The sequence below is a fragment of the Oncorhynchus kisutch genome, linkage group LG13 (assembly GCF_002021735.2).
Source record: "Oncorhynchus kisutch isolate 150728-3 linkage group LG13, Okis_V2, whole genome shotgun sequence".
NCBI lineage: Eukaryota > Metazoa > Chordata > Actinopteri > Salmoniformes > Salmonidae > Oncorhynchus > Oncorhynchus kisutch.
In genome coordinates this window covers 41,756,182-41,774,055 of record NC_034186.2, presented here as the reverse complement: position 1 = coordinate 41,774,055, position 17,874 = coordinate 41,756,182, and the positions used below count along the sequence as shown (strand labels likewise).

General features: G+C 40.7%; 1 protein-coding gene across 2 annotated transcripts in view; it reads left to right on the top strand.

The window, feature by feature from the left end:
• Window positions 1-17,874, top strand: part of LOC109902358 (microtubule-associated protein 1S) — a 46,145-nt gene that overhangs the window by 11,705 nt on the left and 16,566 nt on the right. For both annotated transcript variants that reach the window (XM_031786269.1, XM_020498647.2), the window contains exon 2: window positions 3,719-3,820. In XM_031786269.1, coding sequence (XP_031642129.1) covers window positions 3,719-3,820 — 102 coding nt within the window. The remainder of the gene's footprint in view (window positions 1-3,718; window positions 3,821-17,874) is intronic.

Below are 17,874 nucleotides of genomic sequence, written 5' to 3'. Positions count from 1 at the left end.
GTCATGGCGTAACGTACAGCACGCATAAAGCAATTATTTCTGTCTTACAATCTCTCTCCACCAGGTGTAGCACTTCTCTCATCGTTTAAAAACAAGAAATGGACAGTGACGGGTAAGGGGGATACCTAGTCATTTTTTGCATCATCATTGCATGCGATCATCATTCTCAAAGCCGCTGTTTACTTCTAAGATCACTTTAGCACCGCCCTAAAAACCCCATTCAAAACCTTCAAATAAGTATGTAATGACACATATCAACTCTTTATAGTGTTTTATTTACATTTTAGAGGCCATAAGGGGATAAGTTGGACAGATCGAGTGAAAAAAAAAAAATCTCCTTCTCACTATCACGCATTAGTTTCCTGTCCCCACCCGCCATTTTTAAAAAGACCCGACAGGGCTCATTGCCTTCTTGAATCATGCAGAAACGGGCAGTGTGGGATTCATGTAATTGATTCTGTTGGAAATGGGAGAAGTTGTGCTTTACAATGGTATTGACATTACAGTTTATCTGGAAGTATTACGTTTTTGGGGCGCTAAAATTAGGTCCATTTTACGGACCAAGGCGATGTACAAAAGTGAGTCAGTTTACGTTAACGTTTTTATAATTACACTTATTAGTTTGTTTTTCTTACATCTGCAAAAAGCTAGTTTCTTAGCAAGTTGTTCCTAAATCTTGTTAGCTGCTGATTGTTAGCTGCTAATGCTAATCGCTAGCTAGCTAGCTAATAAATGTACTGAGTAAGAGCAAACATAATTAGCTATACAGTCTGATAATACTAGTGATGGTTTAGACCTAAATCAGCATGTTTTTGCAACAGTATCTTCTAAATTAAAGAGGAATACACGAAGCAAGAATGTTAGCTACATGAAGTAGCTAAGAGAACGTGGCCCAATTTGTTTTTTTAGGGGGGCCCCCACAGTCGTGCCTTCTGCAAACTTAATGATGGTGTTGGAGTTGTGCCCGGCCACATAGTTGTGGGTGAACAGGGAGTACAGGAGGGGACTAAGCATGCACCCATGTGGTGGATATGCGGCCCATCAGGAAGTCCTGAATCCAGTTGCAGAGGGAGTTGTTTAATCCCTGGGTCCTTAGCTTAGTGATGAGCTTGGAGGGCCCTATGGTGGTGATCACTGAGCTGTAGTCAATGAACAGCATTCTCATGTAGGGGTTCCTTTTGTCCAGGTGGGAAAGGGCAGTATGGAGTGCAATAGCGATTGCGTCATCTATGAATCAGTTGCAGTGGTATGCAGGCTTGAGCAGTAGGTATACCGGGGTATTTGGAAAAAGCCATGGTATGGTTTTTCAATACCATCAAATAGGGCTTGGCGATATGGCCAAAATTTCATATCCCGATATAGGTCATTTCATATCCCGATAACGATACATATTAACAATAGAGCATAATATTAAACAATAGACGTTTTTCTATCGTCACACGATAAATATCGCCCGGCCCTACCGCCAACTATTTTGGGGGGGAAGTTTTTCAATGATTTTGAATATTTGTAGCAACTTTTTAAGTTAATCCCTGCTGTCAACTTGTGCAATACGTTAGGAGATAAAGCAGATTGCGTTCTTCATTTCACATGTCACATTAAATGGCTAGATCTTTTCAATGAAAGTTCCAAATCACTGCCAGACAAAGATGTTTGCCTGTTGAGGTTATACGGAAGTAAAGTAATGCCCAGATCCATGTTCTTCCCTAGCCTGGGTGCTATTCTGAGACATTTGCTTCAGTCTTTTCAGTCTAGAAATGAAACTAGGAATTGTTATACAGTGGGGCAAAAAAGTATTTAGTCAGCCACCAATTGTGCAAGTTCTCCCACTTAAAAAGATGAGGCCTGTAATTTTCCTCATTGGTACACTTCAACTATGACAGACAAAATTAGAAAAATAAATCCAGAAAATCATATTGTAGGATTTTAATGAATTTATTTGCAAATTATGGTGGAAAATAAGTATGTAATTTGCCAAACAGTTCAGCAGTAGCCTAACAATAGTGCCACAGAGTATAATAATGAATTTTATAGATATCGTCCATTTAGTATCTCCAGAATGAGATGAAACAACCTTGAGCTTGGTCCCTAGGCCAGTGGTCTCTCACCTTTTTTTGTTAAAATGTTCATGCCAGGAACTGAGCAATGAATACAATTTGTTGAGGAGATACTGTCCTCTCGGGAGACTAGTGGGCTGCCTTGCCGTGTTTAAAAAAAATCTTCTACTGCTTTTTTTCTGTGTTTTTGGAGAAGTAATAGAAATAACATGTGCCGATGAGGTCGGAGCTAAATTTGTCCCAGCCAGACAGAAGGGGAGGCTGCTTCCTCTTGCTTTGTCATTGTCCCTCTTGATCTTCACTATGGTGAGCGAATTCAAAAGCAGATCTTCTCTCTGTAATGTTTTTTTTAGTGAAGATGTTTCATCATACATATGGTCGTATAGGCAGGGGAATGCATTTTTTAGTCTTTTGCCCTCTGTGTTCAAATAGGCCTGCAGTATGTCTTCATTACAATATTTAGATTATTAAATTAGTCTGTCAATTTGCTCACCAGGGTCTACTTGGCTGTTTAGCATTCATTACTTTTTCTAGTAGAGTTGAATCTGATATTGTCCTCCCACTGTTAGTTTGTTATGTCATCACCACATGCAATGCTTAAGCCCTTAAAATGCCAATCCCTTTACTGCAGTGTAGCTCTCTTGTCATGCGGGGCACGTCATATGGACCATATGAATTCTGTGCCCTCCCATTTTGAATTTGACACTGCACCCGTGTACCACATTAGACATGACAGACATACCCTTTGTATACATTTTTTAGGCAGTATAGGTCCACGTTTTAACCTATGCTATATAGCTTAATTGCAGCAAAATTGTAGATGAAATGTATACATTATATTCTGTCTTATTATCCATTTGTCATACTCTTAGTTCATGTCTTGGTCATTTTATTGGTTTTAGTCTATTTTTACATAATGTTACTGTACTTCTGCTATGTCATTGAGTCTAGGAATTTGAGGCCTCCGTTCACTTATTAGCTGCATGGTATTTATAGCATGTTGACGTTACAAAAAGTACCTCCAACAGTGACAGAGCCATAACCTATTATATTGTTTACTGTATGTGAGTTACTTATTAAAGGTGCAATATGCAGAAATTGCTCCGCCATTTCCTAGTTGCTAAAATTTGAATAGTTTGTGACTAAACAAGCAGTCATTGTGTAGAGAATCATTGTACCACCTAATCCAGCTGTGAAATATATTTTCCATAACCAAAAGTATTGTATTTTCAGCTGTTTGACGCTGGTGTAGCCCAAAAAGTTACATATTGCAGCTTCAACTCAAAATATGTTTGTAATTTGATTACCGGTACACAAGTAGCATTTTCCATGTTGTCTGTGAGTTAGTCTCTCAGCCCATCCCTGAAGTCTTTGCTTCCCCAGTTGTAGTTTCAGTTTGAATCTTTCCCTTTTCTCCTCTAAAAACAATCCCTTAGCCTGAATGACATTAACACAAACCTCAACGATGTAATTCAACTAGGCTGTGTTGTCCAATAATCGGGTTGTAAAATGGCAGAGAGCTATGTTATGTCTGTGTATGTTATTATGAAGCAACTCTGAGCCTGGGCACGTTCTACTTCCAGCTCTGGCTAATTACATGCTGTTGACTTGAGTATTGAGTGTTCTCCTAACCACCCTGGTGTGTGTGTGTGTTTTCACAGGCATCCGCTCATGGGATGTGGACCTGACATTCTGTAACCTGGACGAGCAGCTCAAGCTCTTTGTGTCTCGACACTCTGCCTTCTTCTCGGAAGAAATAAAAGGTAAGGAGCTTTTTTCATCCGTCTATCCTTCTGGGTAAAAACATCAGTGACTGAGCTGTGAAACCCCTCCCTTTTGGCCCTCTGTATTAAAAGTCTCTCGACACAATGGTGATCATGGCAAGGGATATGTTGTCCTTGATCGGCTTGGTTTCGACTGTACGTCTTTATCCGTTTCAACGCAGACAATGACGTCTTAATGGTTCCTGTTGTGGTTGGTATAGTGAGGACCAGCTGCAGTAACTTGCGACAGTCTGTCAGGTCATGCTGGAACAAAAAGCTGAGGAGCTCCCCAGGTGATTTGTGTCATACCATTTGTGAACTGTACTTGGAATATTTTGACAGGCTCTCGTTTGCTGGTGTTGTGAAATAATTTCAGTTTTTTTTGCGGTCCACTGAGCCAAGGCAATTAAGTACACCAAATTGGTCAAACCTGGCTCTCTTCTGAACATAGATATTGTCCAGTATGTTGTCATAGATTCGCCAACCTCTATACTCCGTTTACTATGAGTTTAGCTTTCTGCCAGGCCCAGTTCATTGCATTTCAGCTGGAATCGCTCATAGGAACTAGAAGTCTTGTCGCTGCCGTTCCGGTGCTTTCATTGTGTCACCGATAGGGTGGAAAATTCCATCATAGGTCATGAGCAAAAAGCAAACACGGTGGCGTGTTTCAGCAAAGGCATGTAATAGTTCCACATAGTTGTCCCTGGGCCTGTTTGATGAGCTGCCACTCATCGTTACCGCGAAATGCCAACTCCTGTTGACATAGGTAGAATGATGTAGCATTAATTAGCTAGGTCTTAAAAAATCTCACCATTCTCTTTGACCTTTGCATTGTGCATGCTGATGTTCAATCTCTGTTGTTCATTCAATGCCAGATCTATCTGTGAGCTGCCAAATGTCTGAAGAGCTATTGATCTAAACAATGCCATTATTTATCCTGTCCAAATATTGACCCTTGTACGCCTCCTATTATTTTCATTATGTTGTCTGGCTCCTTATCAAAGTTCATTCAATGAGTTACATTGAATATCTTTGAATGCGGTTTATGACCCACTTTTCAAACTCGACAGCTGTGAAATTGAGCAAAGACACATGATGAAAAGCAAAAAAAAAGCTTTACTAATTTTCTGTGAAACACATTGTTACATCTCATGACAGTCACAGTTCTTAGAGAAGATGCCATAAGCATAAATTAGTCAACCATTCTAAATAGTACAAGAGTTGCTTTGAATATCCATTCTGCCATGCTCCAACAAACTGAGCCATTGGAACCTCTTTACATTACTCTATAGCTTACAATCAATTTCGCATTCTATTATTGACCCCTGTTAGGTGTGTGTGTCTCCCTCCCTGATGTTGGCATGCTGGGTCACAGTGGTTAGCAACACGGCAGTACCCTTGGACTTGGGGTTTGCGTGCGGAGAGGCCGTGGCAGCCGTTAGCTGGGGGCTGCAAGCCGCTTGTGGATTAGAAAGTTTGACTGGCTCGGCTGGTCAGGGTCTGCTCAGTCAGGCAAACACCAGCGAGTTTACACTTGCCCAGCGTCTTCACACTCGAGTGGAGATGGAGCTCGCTTCCCCACGAGATTTTATCTCCTGTGATAACTCCATCTTTTACATCTGGTTGCTCTGCCAGCGTCTTTCAATTCAGCCCCACTGAAAAGCCTCATTTAGGATAGACTGATGAACTTTTCAGATGAGTGGGCAATTTATTTATTTATTTACCATCCAGATAATCGACAATACATCTGGAAAAATTCTAGAATTGACTGAGAAAAGTACTTGTTTTGTCTTCTCCTCAGCCAAACATCTACTTGAGAAATCTAGCAGAGTATCACCAGCCTTGGTCAAGGCAGAAAGCGTGTGCCCTTCTTAGTTATCTGCACATCTGCCGCTAATGATTGACTCATGTCTGTTTTATTTGACTGGCTGGGATGATGTATGCAATGCCATGGGTGGTAACGGGTGCTGTCCACTACCAGTGGCCAGCTGGCTGCCAGCTGGCTGTTTCTTCATGTCAGGTCAGTTGATAATTTAAGCTAAGTGATGTTTTCCAAAGCCCAGATAGCGACCCACCCTAGTTACAGCAGGAGTTGTCTTGCATAGCCAGATGTTTTATTCTCATGTTTGCTCTGTATAGTGATGCCTGGAAATGTCAGCTTTCTCAAGGTGAGAACACTCCTGTGAGATCCAGAGGCCAACAAGCAACCTCCCTTTTTTGTCTGCTTGTAGAATAACTTAAATGCCACGCACACCAGACTATAGCCGTAGAAATATTGCAATTAGACCTGTACTCTGGAGACAATCTTATTGGGCCTCAAGTGTTCTTCCTTTTAGTCCTTCCGACTGTTATTTGTATCTTTGCAGTGTAGTTTGCGTGGAGAGTTGGTGGGGAGGACAGAGGAATGAGACGGGTTGGTTGATGGAAAGCAGAGAGAAATCCCAGGGAGAGTGGGAGGAGGAGAGAGTGTGTGACCTCACAGCTGAAAATAGTTTGCCACAGCTTGCACCATCCTCGCCCTGAAGCCCATCTTCCCTCAGTCACCAGAACATTTGTTTATCCTCGGGACAACTTCCTCCTCGAGTGTCAAGAACTACCTCGCCCTACCTTCAGGCCTCTCCCATTCACAATCTGTGTCTCACACCCCCAGCACCTGCAATACATCCACACTTTCACTTTCATGCTAGCTCAGGCTATCGCAGCTCTGTAAAAGGAATACTATGTTACTGCAGTGCTCCACTATGGAATCTGTGCTGCAGAGCCTCTTCCGGGCAGCAGGCTGACTGACTAATTGCAGGCCAGCTGTTGAGGAATGTGGGGCGTCAGAGCCTGTATGTGTGTGTGTTTACACTAGAGGAGTGCTACTTGGCAGGGGGGGTGCATGACAGTCATCAGGGGGCACATGGTGTGCCACACAGTGCCTTGCCTTGCTCTCATTTCACAGGCCTACAGTATAACCTTATCCAGAATGGGTATAACCTTATCCAGAATGAGCTAATTCATGACAATTACCCAATACAAATAAGTTAGAATATACAGTATATTGGAGGAAAGTTACCAAACAGAGTAATTAGGCTACTCTATAGCTGTAAGCTCATGAATATGATGCTGATAGATATGTTTTGGAAAAGGGGACTTCTACCCTTGAGGCTGACTGTCTCCTGTTAGTGGGCAGGGCTCCCGGCTGACTGTCTCCTGTTAGTGGGCAGGGCTCCCGGCTGACTGTCTCCTGTTAGTGGGCAGGGCTCCCGGCTGACTGTCTCCTGTTACAGTGGGCAGGGCTCCCGGCTGACTGTCTCCTGTTACAGTGGGCAGGGCTCCCGGCTGACTGTCTCCTGTTACAGTGGGCAGGGCTCCCGGCTGACTGTCTCCTGTTACAGTGGGCAGGGCTCCCGGCTGACATTTTCCCCTGGTGGCACCAGTCCATGATTTGGTCGCAAACTCCCCCCCCAAATTAAAAAATAAATAAAAATAAACAGCTAGGGCATTTGGAATTTGAGGTTTCACCAATGTGATTGCTTTGGTGGAAGCAGACAAGTCTAAAATGTTTTACAAAGTATATTGAAAGCAGGTGCTTCAACACATGTGTGGTTCCTGAGTTAATTAAGCAATTAACATCCCATCATGCTTAGTCATGTATAAAAATGCCCCGTTGCCCATTATTCAGCTACCATGGCTAGAACAAGAGATGTCAGTGTCTGAAAGAAGGGTCTCAAAGGAGCATAGGCTGTTTAAGTGGTGTGTGTCTGTGTGTTTGTCACAAGATCTCAATTGAACACTTATGGGAGATTCTTGAGCGGCATCTGGGAGAGCGTTTTCCACCACCATCAACAAAACACCCAATGATGGAATTTCTTGTGGAAGAATGGTGTCGCATCCCTCCAACGGAGTTCCAGACACTTGTCAAATTCATGCCATGGTGCTTTGAAGCTGGTGGCTCGTGGTGCCACAACACCCTATTAAGACACTATGTTGGAGTTTCCTTTATTTGGGCAGTTACTTGTGTTTTCAATGGGATTTTGCATATACATATACATACTGTGAATGCAACTGTTTGGTAGTACAGTATTCCCTTCGTATGAACTCCGAGGACAGTGCCAAAAATGTCCTTATTTGAGTCAGTTCTCTTGGATAATCCAGTCTGAAGCCCAGTATTTTATTGTATATATTCTCCCTGTTAAATGAATTTGACCTTTTTCTTTTAGCAAGATTAAGACTACTACTAATGTCCTTCAAGCAGTCCGCTCTGGATTCTTTGTGATGAAAACAGGGTAATGTATGTCACTGGCATTAAAAGCTGCAATATGTAACTTTCTGGGCCACCTGACCAAATTCACATAGAAAGTTAGTGTGAGTTATAGATCTGTCATTGCAAGCAAGTCAAAGAAGCGGTAGTAGAGCTGTTATAAGTGCACTATTTCTATGCTTTCCATTCTTACGTTTTGTTTTTTTCGTCTTTTACTTTCGGTTTTGTACACCAGCTGAAAATACAATAGTTTTGGTTATGGAAGAGCTATTTCACAGCAGTTCAGATGGTACAATTATTCTCTACACTATATTTGCTTGTTTTGTCATATTAACCGAAACCGTAAACATTTTAGCAACCAGGGAATGTCGGGGTGATTTCTGCCTAGTGCACCTTTTTACATCCGATTGCTTTGGTGAAAGCAGACAATTCTTGTTTTAAATTGGCTTTGAATAATAGCTTTCTATGATGAAATTGCAATTTGAGTTGTGAATTAGACACTTGTTTTGGTTTGATTGTGTATGTCTAATAGGTGTCATGGAAATCAACACTGATTTGACCATTGTGTTTTCAAATATCCCTTAAAATAAGTGCAATTTCTTTTTTGGATCATAAAATCAGAGTACATTATATCAAATAGTTTGTTTTCATGCACTCTTGTCAGATGCTGAATGTTTATATAATGTTTATAAATATGTGTTTTCTGCAACAAAAAATAAATAAATCCCCCCTCCACTTTATCAAACAATTAGCAAAACGTCACCAATGCTGCTGTGGTCATTCTCTGTGGCAATATGTTGTTCAGTGGCTAGAGAGGACACAGTAATGAGATAAATTATATACTACTGGAAAACGTATATGCTGCTGAAAATATTAAGATATAAGCTTATGCATCCTATATGAGGACTCATGAAAGGCGTTTGGCTACGTTTCATTCAGTCGCACTCCATTTAATAAGAGAACAAACGCAGAGCTGACACCTGTCGTCATTCCAATCCTCGCAACTAGACAGTTTAATTCGATCTGATTAAAAGAGAAGAAGTCCAGACAGGCTAGGCCTATATTTTAGGAAACTTTCGGGATGGACATAGAGAATTAGGGAAGTGATACACGCACACCCGCCCACCTAAAATGACCCATCAATCAAAGCCGGCTGCAGCATGTCCCTCTGACACAATCAAATCACATTTAGTCCTTTCCTAAAAACGTATTCGCTTAAAATCCTTTCTGTAGGATAATCAAAAAATTGTCTACGCTGTAGGAGAACGCTAAATCAATGTAGCATGTGATCTACATTGACGAGGGAAGTTAAGGGGGATAGAGACAGCTGTGATAGGCATGAAGATGAAATTGATAACCATTCGAAAATAAAAAAACACACGCACGCGCAACCTGTCCGTAACCTAATGTTCAGCCGTTGATACATTTTTGTGACGCAACGGGTAGTGACGTTGACACTAAACTTTTTTTAAATTGAGTGCTTTATCTGAATCTGTGAAACCACTTATTGATAAGGGTCAACTCCGGGTGATATTCTTTTTTCTGTCTTCACTGTTCCCTTCTTGCGCAACTCACGTAACTCCGCTGGCAACTCGCTGGCCTATCTGGCCTATCGCTTCTCCCCTCTCTCTAGTTTGAATGAGAAGCCAATACACAGTGCATTCAGAAAGTATTCAGACCCCTTGACTTTTTGCACATTTTGTAACGTTACAGCCTTATTCTAAAATGGATTTAAAAAATAATCCTCAGCAATCTACACATTACCCCATAATGACAAATGTGAAAGCAGGTTTTTAGAAATTTTGCAAATGTATTAAAAATGTAAAACAGATATTCCTTATTTACATAATTATTCAGACGCTTTACTATGAGACTCGAAATTGAGCTCCGTTGCATCCTGTTTCCATTGATCATCCTTGAGATATTTCTACAACTTGATTGGAGTCCACCTGTGGTAAATTCAATTGATTTGGAAAGGCACACACCTGTCTATATAAGGTCTCACAGCTGACAGTGCATGTCAGAGCAAAACCCATACAATGAGGTCGAAGGAATTGTCTGTATACCTCCGCAGGTCCCCAAGAACACAGTGGCTTCCATCATTCTTAAATGGAAGAAGTTTGGAACCACCAAATAGCTGGCCGCCCTGCCAAACTGAGCAATCGGGTGAGAAGGGCCCTGGTCAGGGAGGTGACCAAGAACCCGATGGTCACTGACAGAGCTTAAGAGTTCCTCTGGAGATTCTTCAACAAAGTACTGTGTAAAGGGTAGATGTAATATTTCAGTTTAATTAAAAAAAATTGCAACATTTTCAAAAAACCTGTATTAGCTTTGTCATTATGGGGTATTGTATGTAGATTGAGGGTATAAGGCTGTAATCTAAAATGTGGAAAAAGTCAAGGGGTCTGAATACTTTCTGATTGCACTGTATATGAACGCAATGTAGTTTGAAACTTTTTTTGAGCAATTAAAAAAACTGACAGAGGCCTATTCGAGGAGAGAAACATCGATTTGAACTTCTTGCTTGCTGAATAGCTATAAAATAGGCTACAGTGTTGGCAATGAACTGGTGGGGAAGTTTTAATGATGAGAGCGACATGTAACTCTGGTGTGTTGTGATCACATTGGCTAAATTGACATCTTTCACCACTGATGCTTTGCAAATGTAAAAAAACAGGCAGAGAGAAATTAATTAATTGACCCAATGAGCCCACAGACCTCTGTGGCAGTGTCCCAGATAACAATTTCTATTGGTCAACAGCTTATTTTCACATTAAAAAAAAGATTTTAAAAATCTAAACTGCTCCGGATAAATAATTGACGGATTGTGACAGGATGCTATTTTGCAGTTGGTGTGAACAGCATCATAAACAAGAGCAAGGGTCTTTACTGAAAATATGCCTTTTAAAAGGTTAAATCATGACAGCAGCATTTGATTCTTATTAAAGAGATGGTGTCCAGACAAGCTACTTTAGAATCAGCGAACTCATGCACCACCATAAAATGACCTGTCAATCAAATACACCAACGTATGTCAGACACAAGCAAATATTTCTCCTTTCCTTAAAACGTATAAAGAAAACTAGGCCTACCTTAGTGAATTGACAAGGAAAGTATGAAGGGCAGAGAGACAGTTATGCAATCGTATGAAGATGAAATTTACAATATAAGTATAATATAAATATAAGTAAATACACACAACATGTCCATAGCCTATGTATCAGATTCCAAATTGTACCATGCCAGGTTGGAGAGGATTGGCACATTATCCATTTGACAGAACCAGAATTTTTTAAATTTTTATTTCACCTTTATTTAACCAGGTAGGCTAGTTGAGAACAAGTTCTCATTTGCAACTGCGACCTGGCCAAGATAAAGCATAGCAGTGTGAACAGACAACACAGAGTTACACATGGAGTTAACAATTAACAAGTCAATAACACAGTAGAAAAAAAAGGGGAGTCTATATACATTGTGTGCAGAAGGCATGAGGAGGTAGGCGAATAATTACAATTTTGCAGATTAACACTGGAGTGATAAATGATCAGATGGTCATGTACAGGTAGAGATATTGGTGTGCAAAAGAGCAGAAAAGTAAATAAATAAAAACCGTATGGGGATGAGGTAGGTAAAAATGGGTGGGCTATTTACCGATAGACTATGTACAGCTGCAGCGATCGGTTAGCTGCTCAGATAGCAGATGTTTGAAGTTGGTGAGGGAGATAAGTCTCCAGAATAACCTTATTGAATAATTAAATATTATTTTAATGAGTCTTTTTTACAGACCTATTTATTTACTAATAAGCAATGATGGGCTAAATTACTTATATGCTCCGTTGAGGAAAGTAACACTGAAACATGCATGAGAGCATCAGCTGTTCCGGATGACCACGCTCTGCAGCTGATGTAAGACCTTTAAACAGGTCAGCATTCACAAGGCCACAGGGCCAGACAGATTACCAGGATGTGTACTCCAAGCATGTGCTGACCAACTGGCAAGTGTCTTCACTGACATTTTCAACCTTTCCCTGAGTCTGTAATACCAACATGTTTCAAGCAGAGCACCATAGTCCCTCTGCCCAAGAACACCAACATAACCTGCCTAAATGACTACCGACCCATAGCACTCACGTCTGTAGCCATGAAGTGCTTATAATTGGCTGGTCATGGCTCACATCAACACCATTATCCCAGAAACCCTAGACAGATCCACAGATGATGCCATCTCTATTGCACTCCATACTGCCCTTTCCCACCTGGACAAAAGGAACACCTATGTGAGAATGCTGTAGATTGACTACAGCTCAACGTTCAACACCATAGTGCCCTCAAAGCTCATCACTAAGCTAAACACCTTTCTCTGCAACTGGATCCTGGACTACCTGACAGGCTGCCCCCAGGTGGTAAGTATAAGTATAAGTAATAAGTATTTGGTCACCTACAAACAAGCAAGATTTCTGGCTCTCACAGACCTGTAACTTCTTATTTAAGAGGCTCCTCTGTCCTCCACTCGTTACCTGTATTAATGGCACCTGTTTGAACGTTTGACCTCTGTCATTGCCCACAAAGGGTATATAACAAAGTATTGAGAAACTATTGTTATTGACCAAATACTTATTTTCCACCATAATGTGCAAATAAATTCATTAAAAATCCTACAATGTGATTTTCTGGATTTTATTTTCTCATTTTGTCTGTCATAATTGAAGTGTACCTATGATGAAAATTACAGGCCTCATCTTTCTAAGTGGGAGAACTTGCACAATTGGTGGCTGACTAAATACTTTCCCCTCCACTGTAACTGCAGTATGCTGCAAATTTTGCGTCCAAAATAACACTTTTTACTGCAGTAATTTCTTATTTTAACTGCAGTACACTTCAGTTAGGTAGCCTTGTGGTTAGAGCGTTTGGCCAGTAACCGAAAGAAAGGTTGATGGATAAAGTCCCCGAGCTGACAAAGTAAAAATCTGTCGTATGCCCCTGAACAAGGCAGTTAACCCACTGTTCCCCGGTAGCCCGTCATTGTAAACAAGAATTTGTGACTGACTTGCCTAGTTAAAGGTTCAATTTAAGTAAAAAAATATACAATTACAGCGTCACACACAGTCGACTGCTGTTACTGTACTTTTACTGCAGTTTCAAAACTGCAATCATTTTTTGTAAGGGTGGTTTTATTCACCTTTAAAAAAAAGACATTTTGATTGAGACGACCATGTAGAATGTGCAGATTGCACCAGTGTGACCAAAAATGTATTTAATTCGCACAGCCAAGTCAAAGGGTCACAAAGTTCAACTAAATGTTTGCGGTCTGGAGCTGGGGGGGGTTTACTGGCTGCCCTGTTTACCTTCTGCGATTTACAGCTCTATCCAGGGAGCGTGCACTGCAGACACATGGGATGAGGGGGTGGTCTGTGTTTTTTAATTTTTTTTATTTAACTATGCAAGTCAGTTAAGAACAAAGTCTTATTTTCAATGACGGCCTAGGAACAGTGGGTTAACTTCCTGTTCAGGGGCAGAACGGCAGATTTGTACCTTGTCAGCTCGGGGATTTGAACTTGCAACCTTCCGGTTACTAGTTCAACGCTCTAACCACTAGGCTACCCTGCCGTGGTCCGTGTGTGTTTGGATAGACCTGCAAATGGCAAACCTTAAAAAAGAATGACAATTCACCTCAGAAAGAAGCCAGAAGAGAGATATGGCAGAATCTTAAAGATATTTATCTTTCAAAATCCTGATTTCAAATCTGCTCTACCTTTGCTTTGCGTTCTGACTCATCCAGTTGAAGAATAATGGCAGAAACTGGAACCATCCAGCTCTGTTTCCTTTCAGCCATATCGTTGTGAATATTTCAGGCTGCTTTCAGATTTGTCTTTTCCAGCCGCACAGAATGATACATTGCAATGTGTGTATGTACATTAAGAACCTGACAGTAGAAGGATCTGCCCCAAGGGGCAAATGGAGCCAACTCCCAGAGAGCCATCAAAGATGAGATGTCAAAGAGGGCAGGGGAACAGAGCGAGGATTTTGTTGTAGGGTAAGTCCAGCTTAGCTGGTTTTCATTTGCACAATGTCTGTCTCACGTGGTGGGGAGTCGGATGCTGGCCTTTGTGCCGCTCAAGTTTCTCCCTGCAGGGGGCACTTCTCTGATAGGACAGGGCTCAACCAGACACGAGGCACATATGGAGAAAAGGACTGTGGTAGTCCCGAATCTTGGTAGTCATGAAGCCTTTTGTTTGAATAATTCTAGTTATTCATGGATTCAACTAATATCTGTTCTCTGTGAGATTCACACTGATGGACCATTATATACACGATCTGGTCATGGGCCTTGTTGAATCATTCCAAAATAGAATTAAGATAATTTGTGTCAACTTAATTCTTTGCTTCCTTGTGCTATTGTGTTCTCTGGCTGTGTATAGCCTCTGCAGCTGTTGCCATAGCAACGCCGTAGCTCGACTAGCTGACAGGAAGGAAGTGCTTTCTCATGTTGGGTTTCGTCTCTACACCAGGGTCAAGGTTGGAGCCGAGGCCCTCTCTTTGAGCATGTCTCTTTTCTTCTTTTTTTTACACGTTCTAGTGACTGGAAAGAATGGTTCCTCTTCTTTCAGCACAGCAAATAGGGTTGATGAGGGTAATGACAAGGGTGGGAAGTTGATACGCCAATGACATTGGTTTCTCAATGCTGTCCACAACTACCTTCTGTGCACATCAGTGATGTTCGGGGGACTGGCGATAACCAATGACCAACTTATCTTCATATAAGGACGCACTCATGTACAGTACTCGGGGGGGCGTTACCAGACAGTGGTCAATGATTGGTTCACTGGATAATTGAGTGACTGAGCACTATGATCTCCATGTTCTAATATACCATAGTTACTTCCCTAACGGGGTGGTAATTCAATAAGAGGTTCAATACCTGCTAGCACGTGTGACGACAGCAAGCAAAAATTACTTTCTAAATCTCCCTTCTTGGCTGGCTGGACCATCCACACCAACAACCTGACCTGTGCTGGGTTTCTTGGGTAACTGTCCACTCACTTTTGGATCTACTGAGCTTTTGGTTAATGTGCATTTGAGCTGTTGTTCATGTAGCAGACACTGTAGTAAGTGACGGAACTTTTGCAGTGTAAATGTTCATACGGTTAGAAGGGGAAAAACTCAAAGCAGAACTATCTCACTGGCAGTCCTTTCTCTCGCTCCCACAGACTTTTTAGCCATACAGTGTGTGTTACCTATAGAACCCAGAAATAAACACACAGTTCTTGATTTCTGGTGGCCTTCCATGATTATTTCACCTTTTAGATCATGTAGCTCCACTACCCCAGGCACAAAACAGTCCCCACGCCCACCCACTAATAATGATTGGGATTCGGTGTGGAAAATTGTAGGTTAAATGGGGATGTTCTTGGGTGCAGCACATGAGTGAATGCCACTGTATTCTGTCATGTGATGCAGTAGGATTTTGACTCACAGGTCGTTTATTCAGCCTAGATAGCCTCGTCATGGCATTGCAGCTTTTGAACCCTGCTTATAACTAGAATTCTAAACAAATATAGACTAAAACAAAAAATATGATACAAAAGTGTTGCCTTTTTTTGTTTCTCGAGTTTTATAGCATTATTGTATATATGTATTTTCTTTTACCAAGAACATTCTAACTTCTGGTAAGTCATGTTTTGGTTTTTGCTTCAGCCCTGTCTGGTTTCAGTGCCTTGCCTTGTTTTTAACCTATTCTCTCTTCAGACCTGCACTAAAAGTTAGTCACACTGCAAGCCCAGGGTTTATCTTTGTGCTATGCAAAGCTCTGTACCTCAAACTGTGCACAGGGGTCGACATTCACTTTTGTCATCTTGTCCGGGAAAAGTAAAAAAAAAATAAAAAAAATTGTTTGACAAGAAGAATATAGATTTAAGTTGGACATTTTAATGGACAAGTAAAAAAATATATAAAATCATTATTCTGACCAGAATTGGATCGGAGAGGCCAACATTGGAATAATATTCAAATCTATTTTTTATGTACATAAGTAAAAAAGCCTACATGTCAGTGTAGTAGATATGCATATTGTCCAAACCCATGAGGACATGAGGCGCCAGAAAATGGAGACAAACTTCAATTTTTTTAATGACATAAATATGGGCTAAATGCCAGTCATGTTTGACAAATATAATGAAGGATAATTACCATTAAGGTCTAAAGGCTTTATTCTGTCGACGTGCTCGAGGGACGGTTCATTTAAATGATCACAAGACCTGAGAGTGAAGGACAGTGCCTGTTGCACGTCACCCACCTTGAATCTGAGCGGAGGCGGTCAGCATTTTGAAACTATTTCACCATAAACGTAGTTGTTTAAACCCTGTACGTTTTATGTCTTATGAAGTATGTTTTACCCTGTTTCAAAGTAACCTATCCTAGCCAAAATACGACCATAGAAGTGTTGAATGTATTATTTTATTAGCACTTAAATGCTGGTTTCAATTGCATATTTTCTCATGTTATATTGGTTTTAATTTTTTTATTAATTGTTTTATTGTCCAGCACCCAAAGGCATAATCCTAGTCATATTAGTAACCCATGCTAGTTGATGCATCTTTAGATCTCCCCGCTTTCTTAATTCCAAACAGATATTTTAATCTCTCAAGTGAAACCCAGGCTATATCACATCCGGCCGTGAGTCCCATAGGGCGGCACACAATTGGCCCAGCGTCGTCCGGGTTTGGCCGGGGATAGTCCGTCATTGTAAATAAAAATTTGTTCATGGAGCCGCCCCCTTTTTTTCTTATTTTTTGCCTAAAATGACATACCCAAATCTAACTGCCTGCAACTCATGACCTGAAGCTAGGATATGTGTATTCTTGATAACATTTGAAAGGAAACACTTTGAAGTTTGTAGAAATGTTAAATGAATGTAGGAGAATATATCACATTAGATCTGGTAAAAGATATTACAAAGAAAAAAACATGCCTTTTTTGTACCATCTTTGAAATGCAAGAGAAAGGCCATAATGTATTATGCCAGGCCAGGCGCAATTTAGATTTTGGCCACTAGATGGCAGTGTATGTGCAAAGTTTAAGACTGATCCAATGAACCATTGCATTTCTGTTCAAACTTTTATATCAAGACTGCCCAAATGTGCCTAATTGGTTTATTAATACATTTTCGAGTTCATAACTGTGCACTCTCCTCAAACAATGGCATGGTATTATATCACTGTAATAGCTACTGTAAATAGGACAGTGCAGTTAGATTAACAATAATTTAAGCCTTCTGCCAATATCAGATATGTCTGTGTCCTGGGAAATGTTCTTGTTACTTACAACCTCATGCTGATCACATTAGCCAACGTTAGCTCAACCGTCCCGCGGGGGACCCATCGATCCTGTGGAGGTTTTAATTAACTGATTTGCCTAGTTAAGTAAAGGTTAAACATATATTTAAAAAATAAACGCTTGTGCATATGTTGTGCGGTTTTGAAAAGTGTTTTGCCACTAAATGCATATTGGCACATTAATGCGTGCATTGTTGACCTTTATAATATGACAAAATAAAACTTTATAATTTTAAGCTAAACGGTCTGATCTGTTGCATCAGTCTCATTGATATTTTTTATAAATAATTATTTTATAAAGATTTGGTTGTAAATGTAATGTTGCAATATTTTATAGGCAACCAATGGTGGCCAACCATCCTCCAGGAGAACCTTAAAGGGTGTAGTATTTTGAGACGGGCTTGAATATGCAAAGAAGCCAATAGGCAGAGTGTAGCCTACATTGTCTGATTCTGTATGGTAAAAAAGATGGTAAT